At 41.3% G+C, this 14,826-nt stretch overlaps 1 protein-coding gene and 1 non-coding gene across 19 annotated transcripts in view; one reads left to right on the top strand and one right to left on the bottom strand.

Annotated features, from left to right (window-relative positions):
• Positions 1 to 14,826, bottom strand: part of Ppp6r3 (protein phosphatase 6, regulatory subunit 3) — a 114,446-nt gene that overhangs the window by 55,896 nt on the left and 43,724 nt on the right. For 16 of the 18 annotated variants that reach the window (XM_017589247.3, XM_017589246.3, XM_039079344.2 and 13 more), the window contains 5 exons: positions 10,634 to 10,866; positions 9,697 to 9,883; positions 6,570 to 6,707; positions 3,490 to 3,555; positions 783 to 895 (listed from right to left, as the gene is read on the bottom strand). In XM_017589247.3, coding sequence (XP_017444736.1) covers positions 783 to 895; positions 3,490 to 3,555; positions 6,570 to 6,707; positions 9,697 to 9,883; positions 10,634 to 10,860 — 731 coding nt within the window. In that variant the 5' untranslated portion in view covers positions 10,861 to 10,866. The remainder of the gene's footprint in view (positions 1 to 782; positions 896 to 3,489; positions 3,556 to 6,569; positions 6,708 to 9,696; positions 9,884 to 10,633; positions 10,867 to 14,826) is intronic. The other 2 variants (XM_063264253.1, XM_039079308.2) reach the window with 1 other exon arrangement.
• On the top strand, positions 164 to 236 carry Trnan-guu1 (transfer RNA asparagine (anticodon GUU) 1). Its single transcript has one exon. It is a non-coding gene; the product is annotated as a tRNA-Asn (tRNA).

A 14,826-nucleotide genomic window follows, 5' to 3' on the forward strand; every position in this document is an offset into this window, starting at 1 on the left:
CCAAAGGACCTTCCCCTCAACATGAGCTTAAACAAAGTACGTGCTCAAGCAGCCTGAGTCAGCTGCAAAGATGCGGTGTGGCCCTAGACAATAGTCGAAGAAACCGATGACATAAATGGGTCAAATACATGCATACAGAAAACTGTATTTAAGAAAAACAAGTGTCTCTGTGGCGCAATCGGTTAGCGTGTTTGGCTGTTAACTGAAGGTTGGTGGTTCAAGCCCACCCAGGGACGTCTCATGGCTTTTATTGTGTATCAAAGGCTGTTTTCTCTACAATAAGATATTCTTATGGTCTCTTATCCTAACCAAAACAAACAAACAAACAAAAAGTTCTAGGGAATTTGAGAAGCCAGTAATTCGGAGCAGGTGGACCAAGGACAACTTTCTGTGGGGTTGGGGATTTAGCTTAGTGGTAGAGCGCTTGCCTAGCAAACGCAAGGCCCTGGGTTCGATCCCCAGCTCCGGAGGGGGGAAAAAAAAAAAACAAGAAGTCCTCCAAGTCATAATATGACTGTTTCATGTCAGGATGGCTCTGTAAAAGTCAGCTTTGCAGGCATTGAGAAGTTGAAAGTCCAGATACATGCCACTGGATTCCCCTTCTTGCTCTTCGGTCTCTACTGGGTCACAAACAGTGGAAGAAGAAAAGCAGGCTTTCCTGCTTTGCATAGGGTTTTTAATGACACGATGCCCTCAAAGGAGCACATCACTTACCAGTCACTCATAAGGTAATACATCAAACAGCATCAATGAGGAAAGTAAGAACCAAGTGGTAAACATACTTTTCTAGAGTAGCAAGCAGGGGATCTGGTTCTGTACTGTTCTGAACTTGTAACATCTGGTCTCTGCTCAGGCGAACAATTTCACAAAGTGATTGTGAGGCATTTGAATGCCGCTAAAGGAAAAAGGTACAATTTTAGCTATAGAACTTGTTAGAAGTTAACTTTATAGTAAATAGTGAAGAGAGAAATTGCTTGAGAAGTAATACAAATTAAAACTGCCTATAAACTTCAATGAACAAGTGAAGCCCCAAAGGAAAAGACAGAAGCATTTGACTGCCAGGCTGATGAGCTTTTCTTCCGTGACTACACGGTGCAGATTACCATTTGTAAAGACATGTGCGCAAAGACCTGACATGGACATATGTCTTTGACTAAATATTTGAAGGAAAAAAAAAAAGGTATCCCCCACACCAGATGAATACACACACTAGCTCAAAAAGTAAAACAAACAAATGAGAACTAACAGAGTTCTGGGGAAGATAGAAGGTGGAGTGTCCATCTACCTTTCTGGGAAGCCTCAGCATTCATGTCCTGTGGGAAACAGTAACATCTCTCAACATCACATTCTGGAGAGATGATACATAAGTGGGGATCCACACTTATAAACTAGAATCAGTGACCTGATGCAGAATCAGTGACCTAACGCTTTTTTTAAATGATAATTAATATCCCCCTCTGTGGAGGGTACTGTTTTTGAGATGTATTGCAGGCTGGCCTCTGACTTCTGCTACTCTCCTGCTTTAACCTTCCACTTGCTGCGATTACTGGCAGGAGTCACCATGCTAGTCATGGTTTTGTCTTTCTCAGAAACCATGCTATATACTGGAGAGATTGCTCAGTGGTTAAGAGTATTGGCACTTGTTTCAAGGACCCAAGTCGATTCCCAGCACCCTCCTGGTGGCTCACAACCATTGGTTAACTCCAACTCCAAGGGACTGGACACCCTCTTCAGGCCTCTATGGCGACCACACATGCAGATAGTGCACATATAGACATGCAGGTAAAACACCCACGTGCATAACATTAAAAATAAATCTAAAAGCATTATTTTAAAAAAATGTCAAGACAAGCATACTGGAGCAGAAAACCAGAGGGCAGTAACCAAGAATGGTTTCTTATAAAACATTGACTTAACCAGTGAGCAACATTGGGGCTGTCATCCCAGAGAAATGGTACAGGCAAAGTACCAATATATACAAGATTAAGTTAAAAGTTTATAGAACCGAGCCTCTCCTTTATAGTTTCTGATGGACTCTACAGACAAGTGGGAAGTCTTGTAAGAGACCAAGGTCTGTTCAAGAATACAGTGAAGAACAAGCCTATTTATAGAAAGCACCGCCCACAAAGAGGCCAACTCTGCCTATCACCGCTCTCTACTACCAGCACTGGCTAGGCTCCTAGAACATGGGAACTGAGAGCTTCTGCAACCACTGAGCTCCTACCCAGAGGGAAAGAAATTAGTAACCAATAAGCCCAAGAGTTCTTGCACCAGAGTTCTCCCTTAGCACCTAGCATACACCCTTGGAATGTATGAAGAATACCAACTCTGGCAACAATAGCAGCTACCATAAGGGAGCATGCACTTCATAATCCCAAGAGAGGATGGTGGGGAAGTGAAGAATGTATCTTAAAATCATCTCTAGCCATAAAAAAAGTTTTAAGATTCATTTTTAAGTGTTATGTACGTATGTATGTACATATACCATATATGTGTCTGGTACTTAACTGGAAGAGAGTTGGATCCCTTTGAACTGAATTAGGGACAGTTACAGCTTTTTAGGTGGTGTTGGGAATTGAAGCCGGGTCTTCTGAAAGAGCAGTAAGTGCTCTTAGCCACTATGCCATTGTTAAAGACCCATAAAAACTTTTTAAGCAGGTTATTTAAACAGAAAGTAAGTCCACCTCTACAGAAAACCACCCCTAAATAAAAAATATCCTCTGGGTAAAAGCTTCTTTTCCTCTGCCTGCTCATCCACACTGCTTACTTCCCAATCTACCCAGCAATCCAGAAGCATGAAAGGAGAACCTAAGGCCTTGAACATACTCTAAATTACCCTAAAACCAACTCCTACATGGACATGAGGTTGAACCTATTATGAAGCTGTTATGCCTATATATGAGTTGACTTTGGATAATCTCATATACCTTGGTATGCTTCTTGAGAAGTGATGCTATAAATTTCAGAGATATACATCCTGACACCTCAAGACAGGAACAGTCAACTCAAGCTTTAGACCCACTGCCACATCTGTGTCTGATCTCCAGGACCAGGGAAGGAGTTGAGCAGATGGGACAGGATACACCGTCACAATGTCTGTCTCTAGCTTCCACACTCAGGCTGAAACAGTTTGAGTCTCAAGGTCAGGAGCAAGACTGTGAATTCACTGTTAGATTCAGTGGTGACCCAGACCTTGTGATGTCTGCTAAGTTTTAGTCAGACTTCTCAGGATGTAGATGTAGCCCCATCATCTAAGAAAAAAGCAGGTATAAAAGAAAAAGCGGTGTGGAAAGAGATTTATCACAAAGCAGGTTTAGCTTGACCCACCTCTGGGAAGGAGATGATGCTGTCCTGTTCCTCACAACTCAAGAATAACAGGTTATCACTATGCTATACAACCCTTATGGTTCCCTTTACATATACACATGTATGTTCTGTGGCAAATGAACAGTTTTTATATGAAAAAATAAGTTGTGTCAGAGAACTTACATCTTCTTCTTGCGATGGATGAACTATTTCCACAAGCCTCTGGATAATTCTCTCCTCATTTAGCCACTGCAAAACACATTGTAGAAGTGATCATAGCAACAAGTGGCTCCTGCTCAAGTCCCAGTGAAGACTAACACACTGGAAATAGCCATCACACTTTAAGTAGGATTTACAGGTAGGTTTCTCTGGTCTTTGAACACTACAGAAAATTAGAAAGTCCCCCAAGGAAAATGCAGTGAATATATCATTCACCAACAACTCCAAGTCCCAACAGCCACACACTCAAACAACACTCAGTGATGGTGACTACTGGATAGTTAACATTTACATGGCTATACTTTCAATACTGAGAGCAATACTAGCTCTAGGAGAGTGTCAGCTCTGAACTTCAGATGAACTAAGAACAACTTAGTACCAAGCCTCTGAGTTTGGAGAACCCAAGACGAAAAGGAGCTTTGAAGCTGGAAGGTAGTAGTGCACACCTTTAATCCCAGTACTCAGAAAGCAGAGGGAGGATCTCTGAGTCCAAGGTCAGTCTGGTCTACAGAGTGAGTCCCAGGAGAGGCATAGGCAGGGGTACACAGAGAAACCCTGTCTTAGGAAGGGAGAAGGGAAAGGGGAAGAGAGAGGAGGAGGGGAAGGGAAAGAGGAGGGGGAAGGAAAGGGGAAGGGGAAAGTAAAGGGAAAGGGAAAGGAAAAGGGAAGGGAAAGGAAGGGGAAAGGAAAAAGATGGGAGGGCAGGGTTAGATACCCAAACTAAATTCTCTACAGGAAATACTAGGGTCAGACTGAGGGAGCTTAAAAGCAGATGACAGTCACCTGCCTTTTTCAAAGGTAGAGCTGTGGGGACCATAACATTCTCTTTGTAACTACATGAGATGCAGTGAACAAAAACAGAAGGGATCGGAGTGAAAAATAATAATAATGATAAAGGAAAAACCAGCAACCTTAATATCAGTTCCCTAAAGGACCAAAACACCATAAAATATAAGGCAGTTCAGTACTGAGAAAAGCCACTTGACCTCCAAAGGTGAAAGAGAATGGGCTTGAGGGCAAGAAACCAAATAAAATTTAATAAAGACAGACAAACCCCTGATGCTATCCCTGGCTCTTTACAGAAAACACATCAAAGAGCAATACAAATACTAATGGGCAGGTTTATAACAGAAGCCACCCAACTGCTGTGTTTTAATAATTTTAATTGGGGTGTGTGTGTGTGTGTGTGTGTACACAACAGAGGATGTCCTGTACGAATGGATTCTTTACATCTTATGGGTTCTGGGAATAGAACTCAAAATGAAAAGGTTTGGCAACAGGTGCCATTACCCACTGAGCCATCTTATTGGCTCTTAAGTTCTATTTTATAAATACATTTAACATTTTCATAAACCTTAGATCTAATTTTATAAATCTCCCAGAAATTACTAGGTATGGGATAAAATTTCCCACAATATTACCTGAGGCCACACTCTGATAGCAATGCCCTAGAGTATATGACTCCTGAATATGAGAAAGGTCAGGACATTTGGTGAGCTAACCAGTTTCGAACTTCTACCCTCTGCAGAGATATTCACAAGTACCCGTGACCTTAAAGAGTTTAAGGAAGGGGCTGAAGAGATAGCTAAGCAGTTAAGAGCACTGGCTGTTCTTTCAGAGGTACTGAGTTCAACTCCCATGGTGGCTCACAACCATCTATAATGGAATCTGATTCCCTCTTCTGGTATGCATGAAAACAGAACACATAAATAAATAAATAAATAAATAAATAAATAAATAAATAAATAAATCTATCTATCTATCTTAACAGAAAAAAAAAAGAGACTAAGGAATTTCTCACTAACCTGCTCTCCCATTACTAACCACATACTCTCCCCAAAAACATACTTCTAGAAATAGGCCCTAAAAAATTCAACTCTGAAGTAGCCAGAGGAGTAGATGTATTAAACAAACCATAGTGGTAAGATTTGCCTCTGTGCCAACCTGTCATCCCTCTTGCATTAACAGTCTTTCCCTGAATTTTGAACCCCTTCTGAGAAAAGACCCAGATCTACAGAGACACACAAAGAAGCAAGGTGCCTCTATCTGAAGTCTTGCCCTGCAAGTCCCAGGGCATCAGTCTCTAATACCCCATTGGTTACCTAAGTCACCTTGACAGACCCTAGCTCTGACCTATCAGATAAAGCAAGCATGATGGGGCATCTTAGCAGTGTGTGCTCTGCAGTGGATAACCCCCAGCAAACCCTTCCTTTCATAGTTTGGTCCCTTAAATCTTTAAAACTACAATTTTAATGGAACTCTTTTTTATTGAGATATAGGTTTTCTTTTGAGACAGGATCTTATATGGCCCAAGTTATCTAGTACCTAAAATCCTCCTGCTTCAACCTACAGAGTGCTAGCAATATAGGAATATACAACCACAAGAGAACGGGGATCAATTAAGGTATGGTTCCAGAAGGCAAACACCCAAGGAAAGCCTTATATACAGATTATTCAAATCTCCCTTGAGTCCAGTTTCATGTAAGAGGTCTATCTATTCAAGCTGGACATATCCTAAAATTGTAACTGAACTTATAAGCGGGCCCTTTTCATGTATCCCCATTCTTCCCGTTTGACCCTCCCACAGGAGGCACACTCTTAGAAAGTCTTGTCCTGCTTATTCTAGACGCAGCTTTAGGATAAATCCTCAACTTACTCATCGTCAATGTAACAAACCAACCAGCAAAGGGCAAATAACACATCTAGGGAACTAAGCATTCTGAGTCCTAGTTCTACAAAGTCTGAATGTCAGCTGGGTGTGGTTGCACATGTTTTTAATTTTAGCACTTGGGAGGCATAGAGCCTTATCTCTGAGTTTGAGAGGAGCCCAGTCTATAGAGTGAGTTCCAAAACAGTCAGGGTCACAATGAGAGACCAGTCCCAAAGAAATAAAATAAAATTAAAATCTGAATCTTTTCTGTTTTGAGACAACCACCTCCTTGCTTCATTCCCAGAACCCCTTATCCTGTAGGATTCCCCCAGCACACAGGAGTAGTCCAGGAGCCCACATAACTGCACTCCCAGCCGTTCAAATCTCTACTCACATTCAGAACATCTTGCCTGGGCTGTGGAGGCTCAATACATGTCAAGAGCCTGAGCAACAAATCCATGATAGCAGAAGTTCCTATGTGCTTTATAATGAGATCCACAAAATCACGCTTCTTTTTCAAGAAATCCACAATCTAGAGGAAAACAAATCAAACTGAAAGATGCATAACTTGAGACATACAATCTAGAGTGACCAATATTCATCAAATCCTGCCAGTTAGCTTAAGAACAGGCCGTTACAGCAAGTACATGGTGAATTTGGCTAACAATTGCAATATTCAAAACCCTTAAATAACATGATCTCTTAAACCAACATGCGTCCCCATTACAAATAAAGCTGCCTGAACCTTAGCCTTCTGTTTATTTTCATTGTTCATTCTCTAAGAACATGTATTAAAAAGTCCCACAACACTGCAAACAGCTAAAGAACATTCTATTTGGGGCTGGAGATGGTTCAGCAATTAAGAGCACTTCTTCTAGAAGACCCAGGTTCAATTCCCAGCACCCAAGTGGTGGCTCAAAACCAACTATGACTCCAGTTCCAGGAGATTCAACACCCTCTTCTGGCCTCTGTAGGCACCAGACATATATACATAGTACACATACATGTAGGCAAAGCACCCATATACAGAAAATAAAACAAACGTTTAAAAAATATGCACTATTTTATGAGACAATCTTATTAGACTTAAAATCAAAATGTGTAATATTAAAAATGAAGGGAGATTCAAAGCAAAGATGTTTCTAACACGAGGTGACTTAGGCTGCACTCGTGCATATGTGACCAACAAGAGGAGGTTGGGAAAAGGGGGCTGTGCTGAGTGGGAAAGAACTAGGAATGGAAATGATGCTCTGTCCTACACAGCTTCCTATGTCTTATTTGTGTCTGTGAGCCCAGAGCCCACAGCATCTGCTAAAACCCTACCACACATACTGGGAGAGCTTCACAAGGTGGTAGGAAAGTTTGCCACAAATTTTCACTAAGCCCTGGAAGGTGAAGATTCACTGTTCTAGATGAGAAATCCTAGCTCAGACATGCTAGTATCTCCTACAACTAAAAGGAAACTGTCCTGGGAGTTAAACTCAGATCTGCACGCTATGAAAGTCACAGGACTTCTACCAAGCTGCACAAAGAAGACCAACAGCCAGAACAGCTAGAACTACACCCGCCAAGTAGCTTCAAAGTGAGTCAGTGTACTGTTTGTGTAGACAACGATGTAAAATAGATGCACTTCTTCAAGGAGTGGCAGCCATGCCATTCACAGCTGATTCCTACAGAAGTCTTTGAAAGGAAGGGTGAGAGGAGGAAAAAGTCACACATGGCCAAACTTCCCCACAATTTCATGGCAGAAATACTGGTTCTAGGGCCTACAGGCACAAACCTTAGCTGGTGCTATGGACACTGCAGCATGGACCACGAGGCCTATTTATACTTTAGATTTCATTGGAAGACTAAACCACTCAACACTGCCAACAGTTGGATACCCTCTTCTAGAGGCTGAATAGTACCTTTCTAATTAAGCCATGTGACTGTGGACTTTTGTCATCACTGGCAGTGCCTAAGTCCTAACCAACACTACCAAACAACGGGAAACAAGTTTTTGTCAAAAGACAAAAGCAGCTATACAAGCAACACTCCTGTACTCTCATCTTCCAAGGAATCCTAGCTACACAAACAAGGTGACAGGACTCTTCATTTAGGGTTCAACTGACATATATCATCATTGTCAAGACAGATCATAAAACTGGCTCTGAACTCTGGTGTCAGTAACAGAGAGACTCAGAAAGTCTCCCACATATTTTCATGGTTTATCTTATACGCTGCAGAAATCATAGCTCATCAGCCTGGGTCTCGACAGCAGATGTAAGGATAAAAACATACTGAAGCCTGCCTTACTAATGGAGGTAGCCATCTCTAAACTAACTATGCCAAGGTATGTGATGGCTTGCAATTGCCAATGATACTTTGATTTCTATGTGGAGGGCAGAATGGGAGACAATCTACACTACTGACACCATGACTTGGGGACTGTGACTACTGTGACTCAAGGCAAATTATCTTCCTCCAACACACTTGGGAAAGTTGTCTTATTCAAATAAAAATCTTATCTGAACAAAAAGAACATCATCCTTCTGAAATAAAACATGGGCCCAGCCTTAACAGAGAACAGAACATAATGGGCCCAAAATAGTTTCAGCCGACCACAGAATAAGACCAAGTAACTGGGGACTATTGTCTACCATGAACAACACCAGGTCTGACTGGCTTGACCATGTTCACCTCTGCCTGCTGCATCTGATAATCTGTCGGCTTGCACTCAGCATCTGCTGCTCTAGCTATTTCTTGGAAGTGAGCACCCTTTCACATCAATATCCACTAGAGCGATGTTTTCTCTGATTCCAGCAAGCAACATTGTGAGCTGAAAAATGCACTAAACCCCTCACTGTCAAGACCCCTGCAGAGCAGGGGGAGGAATCAACTTGCAGTGCTTAAAAAAAGAGTTCTCAGGTGATACTGGTGACACTGATCCAAAGGTCACACTTCACCAAGTGACACTCCTTGGAAAGTGGCATTTCCACATAAATCTGAATTAGTGGGGAAAGCAGAGGTCAAGGGGTGGTAGCTGTAAGAATATTGAGGTGTGTGCCTCTATCCAGTGCAATACACTAGGAACTGCTGGGATGCAAGGGTATCCAGCTAAGCTAAAATAAATTACCACTGTGTACAAAGCACTAGTCAGCTTCACTTTCGGGAATACCTGATTCTACCTTCTCTCAAGATCATCATTTGGAAACAACTAAGCAAAGCCAACTGTTAAATCCAAAAGGTCATTAGATACACACCCAGATTCAGCCTGCTACTCTCAAAAAGATGCTTTTGATTACGAGTTCAGAGAAGAAATCAAAGTATGCTAACAAACAGAGCTAGAGCCTATCAAAGAGTATGTCAAAGAAGAAATATTCCTTAATGTGTAAACCAGGGTTGCTCAAACTGATGAAGACCTAAAACACACTCTCTTGTTGAAAATGGACTTCAAGCATGCTCAGAACACTGCAACAAAGTTTCTGGTGTCACCTTGGGGATGCACAGCCCAGATACTTACCTTTGGAAACAGTATTTACCTGTTCTGGTTTTCTGCTGATAAGAATACTTAGCACCTTGCTGAAGAAACTGGCAAGTAGTGGGTTCAAGGGGGACTCATTTAGGAGGAAGCTATATAATTTCATTAGCAAGGACTCATCTTCCCCCAGTCTATCATTCATCTGGGAGACATCAGATGTGAGCAACTCACAAGATATATTTGGATACCTAGAAGAACAGGACATTACATTATCATCTAGTGGAAACTTTATCACATTAAGTATAGCATACACCAGGAAGGTCTCCTAAAATTCTATCAAGTCATCAAAACCATATACAATGAATTAAGAGCACCTTCAATCCATTTCATCCAACCTCTAAGTTAAAAGACATTTTCTACTTTGTCTAAAAAATTGCCTTTAAATCAATTGTTTGTAAGAATTTGTTTCTGGGCTAGAGAGATGACTCAGAGGTTAAGAGCAATGGATGCTCTTCCAGAGGTCCTGAGTTCAAGTTCCAGCAACCACATGGCTTACAACCCACTCTGTTTTATTATGTCATTTCCTACTTAAATATAGCTTCACCGCTATTCACCAAGACCCACGCAACTCACACCTAAAACTCATGCGAGGAAGGGCTGACCTTACTATCTGAGCAATGATGTGACTAAACCTTTAGACAATCTTGGCCCGTCATAGACTTCTGGCTTCCTATCTGGAAAGTAGAGAAGACACTTACTTGAATGTCTAACTAATATGAGAAGTTTGTCTATTATAAAGCATGTTGTACGTCTGGAGAAGATTCAGAACATTTTAGATGCTTGTGACTCACTGTTGTTGGCTCTAGAATCAATTGTGTGCTCCATAACTGTGTAGCTCTTGACCATCTTGTCCATAGTTCATAGTGGCTCTAGGGAATTCTTAAACATCAAATAATCATTTTCTACCCCACCCTAAGGCAAAGACGTCATTTTCTTACTTGTATCGGATCTTTTCATCCATGTCTTGAGGTGGCTCTTCTATAATGAATGAGACTAAGTCTTCCAGACATTCTGCTTTTAACAGAAACTCTATGAGCTTTCGGTTCTGTGCTTTACATTCCTGTAAAACGTCCTCCTCGTCCATTAGCTCCTTCAGTGTTACATCTTCTCTCTCTAGAAGCGTGTCTATGTGGGATGATGAGTGAAGATCAAATTTCCAAAACATGCTGTTCTAAACGAGACAAAGAAAGATTTTCATAAAATTCAGGCTTTACTAATTTTCCACAAACCAAATTTCAGTTCAATTTTGATCTACAATGCCAACTTGGCATTGACACAAAAATAAAGCAGTTTCACACTTAACTTGCAAAATGATTTAATGAATAACACTAGTAGGATTTTTTTCTTTCTTAGAAAAAAATTTTAAAGAATTTATTTATTGGCTTTCTTTTTAGACTTTTTAAAAACTTTATTCACTTTTATTTATATGTGCATGACCTGCACGGAATGGTCCTGGAAGCCAGAAGAGGCTGGTAGATTCTCTAGGACTGGAGTTAACAGATATTTGTAAGCCACAAATGGGGCTGGGAATCGAAATTAGATGCTATCACTCCATCCCAGAAAATATTTTCAGTTGGCTAAAATGTTGAAAATGCTGAATACAAAAGTTTGGAATGATTTTAACCTGTAAAAGCATTTCATCCAAGTCAGCCTGGCACATACCCAAAACTCTTAAATTTTCAAGAGTGAGACAGGATGATCACAAGTTCTTGGCCAGCCTGAGCCACACAGCAAGAATCTGTCATCCCCCACCCTCCCCCGTCAATAAAAGTAAGAGGAAAAGAAGTAATTCATTCATACTTTAAGAATTTTTATGCTGGCTAGACACAGTGGCCTGCATCTTTAATCCCATCATTCTAGAGAAAGATTTGAGAGGATCTCTGTGTATTTGAGGACAGCCTGGTCTACATAGTCATCACCAGGATTCTATACAGACGCCCTGTCTCAAAAAAACAAAACAAACAAAAAGAATGCTGAAGGAGGATATCATGGCTCAGCAGGAAAAGGAGCTTGCTGACAAGTCTGAACACTAGAATTCGATCACCAAACTCCAGGGTGGAACGAGCTAGATTTTCCAAGTTGTCTTCTGACCTCTACAAGCATGTTGCCCATTAATTTAAAAAAAAATTTTAAGCAAAAATATTTCATACCTCAAATTCTACCACTTGGAGGGCTAAAGCAAGAAAATTACTGCATGTTCAAGTCTAGTCTGGTCTAAAAGAGAAAAACTGGAGGGGGAGGGGGAGAGGGAAGAGGAGAAAGCAGGCAGGCAGGGAGACTGAGAAACAGACAGAGACAGATAAAGATCAAGAATGACAGCAACTTGGGGTTGGGGATTTAGCTCAGTGGTAGAGCGCTTGCCTAGCAAGCGCAAGGTCCTGGGTTCGGTCCCCAGCTCCGAAAAAAAAAAAAAAAAGAAAAGGGGGAAAAAAAAAAAGAATCACGGCAACTCTTTTTTTTTTTTTTTTTGAAGGATGAAGAATAGATTCTTCAGAGAATTGCCATCTTCAACAACAAATGAGAATGAAGAGGCATAGCCAGAGCTTCCCTTATAACAGAGGAATACCACTGTAAAGCTGCAGGTGACTTCCCTTATAACAGAGGAATATCACTGTAAAGCTGCAGGTGACTTCACTAATAGCTAAAAGTCATAGAGTACCAGAAAAGAACTAAACTTTACAACTTCAAGAATTAAGACAAACTTACTATCCTAAGTCACTAAGAGAAACAGCTGACAGTCAACCCCCAACAATACTATAGTCTTTCCTCAACTTGGTCTCCATGCCTACAACCATGAAATGCTTGTTCTTCAAGTCACAGAGCCAAAAAGGCATTCGTTTGTTACGTATGGAATGTGGAAGAGGTCTCACAGGCCACTTCTAACCAGAAGGTAATAACAAGATGCAGCCATCCAGCACCAGGTCTCTGCAGCAACAGAACCAATCAGTCCAGGTATGCTAGCCTCTGAAGGGGTCAGAGACTTCCTTGAGAGTTGAGGCACAAGGCTACCATGTGCTCAAACAAAAGCTCTCCATCAGCTACAGCTTAGCCACCCACCCAGTCAAGTGCATCCTGGAAGGACTACCACCAGAAAAGCTCACCAATATCTACATGTTTTTACAAGCAAAAGGAAAGGTCCTACCTATGTAAAGCGGACCTACCTTTATACCTGTATGTTTTGCTAAATCACCCATACTTGATGTTCTCAAAATCACTTTCTTAAAGTAGAAAATTTAGGAAAGGGTGATGGCACTTAGTGATCCTAGCGCTAAGGAGGCAGAGATGAGTGGATCTCAGTTTGAGACCAACTTGGTCTACAGAGTGAATTCTCATGACAGTCAGGGTTAGACAGAGGAACCCTGTCTGGGAAAAAAAACACAAACAAGTAATAAAATAAATATAGAGGAATTACAGAGGCAAACTTTACTCATGCTCCTAGTCAAAGTGACTGACTGACCCAAAAATGAGAGCTGAAAAGCAGACTGTGCACAGTGGGTTGTTCCAAGGAGCGTCCCCTTCACATGGCAGGTGCTGAGCCTGACTCTCCAACAAGCAACCTCATTAAGAAAAGTTCAAGAAACCTTAGGGAACAGTTTCATAAAGCAATACTGCTAAGTGTCAACTATCACCAAAGTCAGTTTATAACACCTTTACATGCTCTCAAGGACACTGGCAAATCTGCTCACAATCTTGAGCTGCAAGAAGACTAAGAGCCAAGGAAGGACAAACAGCAGCTGCTCGGTTCACATGACCCAAATTCACACTCCTCACTTGAAAAGGATACATGAGGGGTGGGGAAGCAAACAACACAGCTCCACCGGGAGGAAACAAGGCAGAGGCCCCCAGAGAAGCACAGCCTTTCCCTATGCACACATTATGACAACAAGCTAGATAAATGCAGCTCCCAACACAGATGCAACAAGCACACAAGCAAGTGACCTTCCCCGGCTCTAACAGGGTGCAGGAATGGACCTGCAGAAGCTCTCTAGCAGTCAGCAGAAGGTATTTAAGCAGCTGCCTGATTTAAATACAATGCTAAACTAGTTCTGACTGGGAAGTCATTGCAAAAATGGCAACAAGTAACAGAAAAGCAGTCCAGAAAAAGCCAATACAGGGAAACCTTAAGAAATATATATATACTGCTTTGGTTTTCAGATTTGGGGAAAATGGTCAAAACAAAAAGAAAACCCATGTCATTTTATCCTAATCAGTCAATAAGCACAAACAGTACCATAAGATAATATGAAAGGGGAAAGGGGAGACGATAGACGGCTCAGCCATTAAGAGCATTGGCTACTCTTCCAGAGGATCTGGGTTCATTTCCCAGCACCTACACAGGAGCTCACAAACTATCTGTGACTACAGTTCTAGGGGATCAGACACCCTCACACAGGCATACATGAAAGCAAAACACCAATTTACATGAAAATAAATTAATTTTTAAAAAGGAGGGGGGAACAATGGGGGTTTTTCTTTTTTATATTCCTAAAGAGAAAGGGGAGAGACTGTTCTTGTTTAGGGGTACAAAGTCACACCATCAGTATTATCTTAAATTTTCTACTAAAGTAACTACAGTTCATTTATTTGTAAATCCTTTAAAAACCACAAACTTTTTTAAAGTGCTTTTTTACAGCTTCACTACTCCAGTGTTATAGGACAAAAGATTCAAGGTCCTCCTGGGCTGCCTATCAAAGGAAGAACTCAAGAGTACACAGGCTACATACAGATGGCTGCAAATGAAGTTACCACTCTTACATTATGAATCAAGTAGATTTACCCACACCAAGTAAAACCGCCCAAACCATAGTCTTAGTCGGGAAATGCAGCAAATATGGGATTTAGAAAAAGAGTGATTAAAACAAAAGAAGAAAAGAAAAAGACTGATTAGTTACAATAAAGTAAGAACCGGGTGGGTTAGCGAACACACCCAACCCAATCCAACCCACCACCTGCCAATTAAGAATGGTTTTGACATTTTTTAATAGAGTTAGGTTTGAGGGAAGGGGAAGTGGAACAAGGAATGTGATAGAGATCATCTATATCTGGTCATTCACAGAAAGTCCAGTGTCCTCCAACCTATAAGAAGAAGTTCCTCCTGACATCTGTATTCTAATATCTCCTGAACCCATCC

The sequence above is a fragment of the Rattus norvegicus genome, chromosome 1 (assembly GCF_036323735.1).
Source record: "Rattus norvegicus strain BN/NHsdMcwi chromosome 1, GRCr8, whole genome shotgun sequence".
Taxonomy (NCBI): domain Eukaryota; kingdom Metazoa; phylum Chordata; class Mammalia; order Rodentia; family Muridae; genus Rattus; species Rattus norvegicus.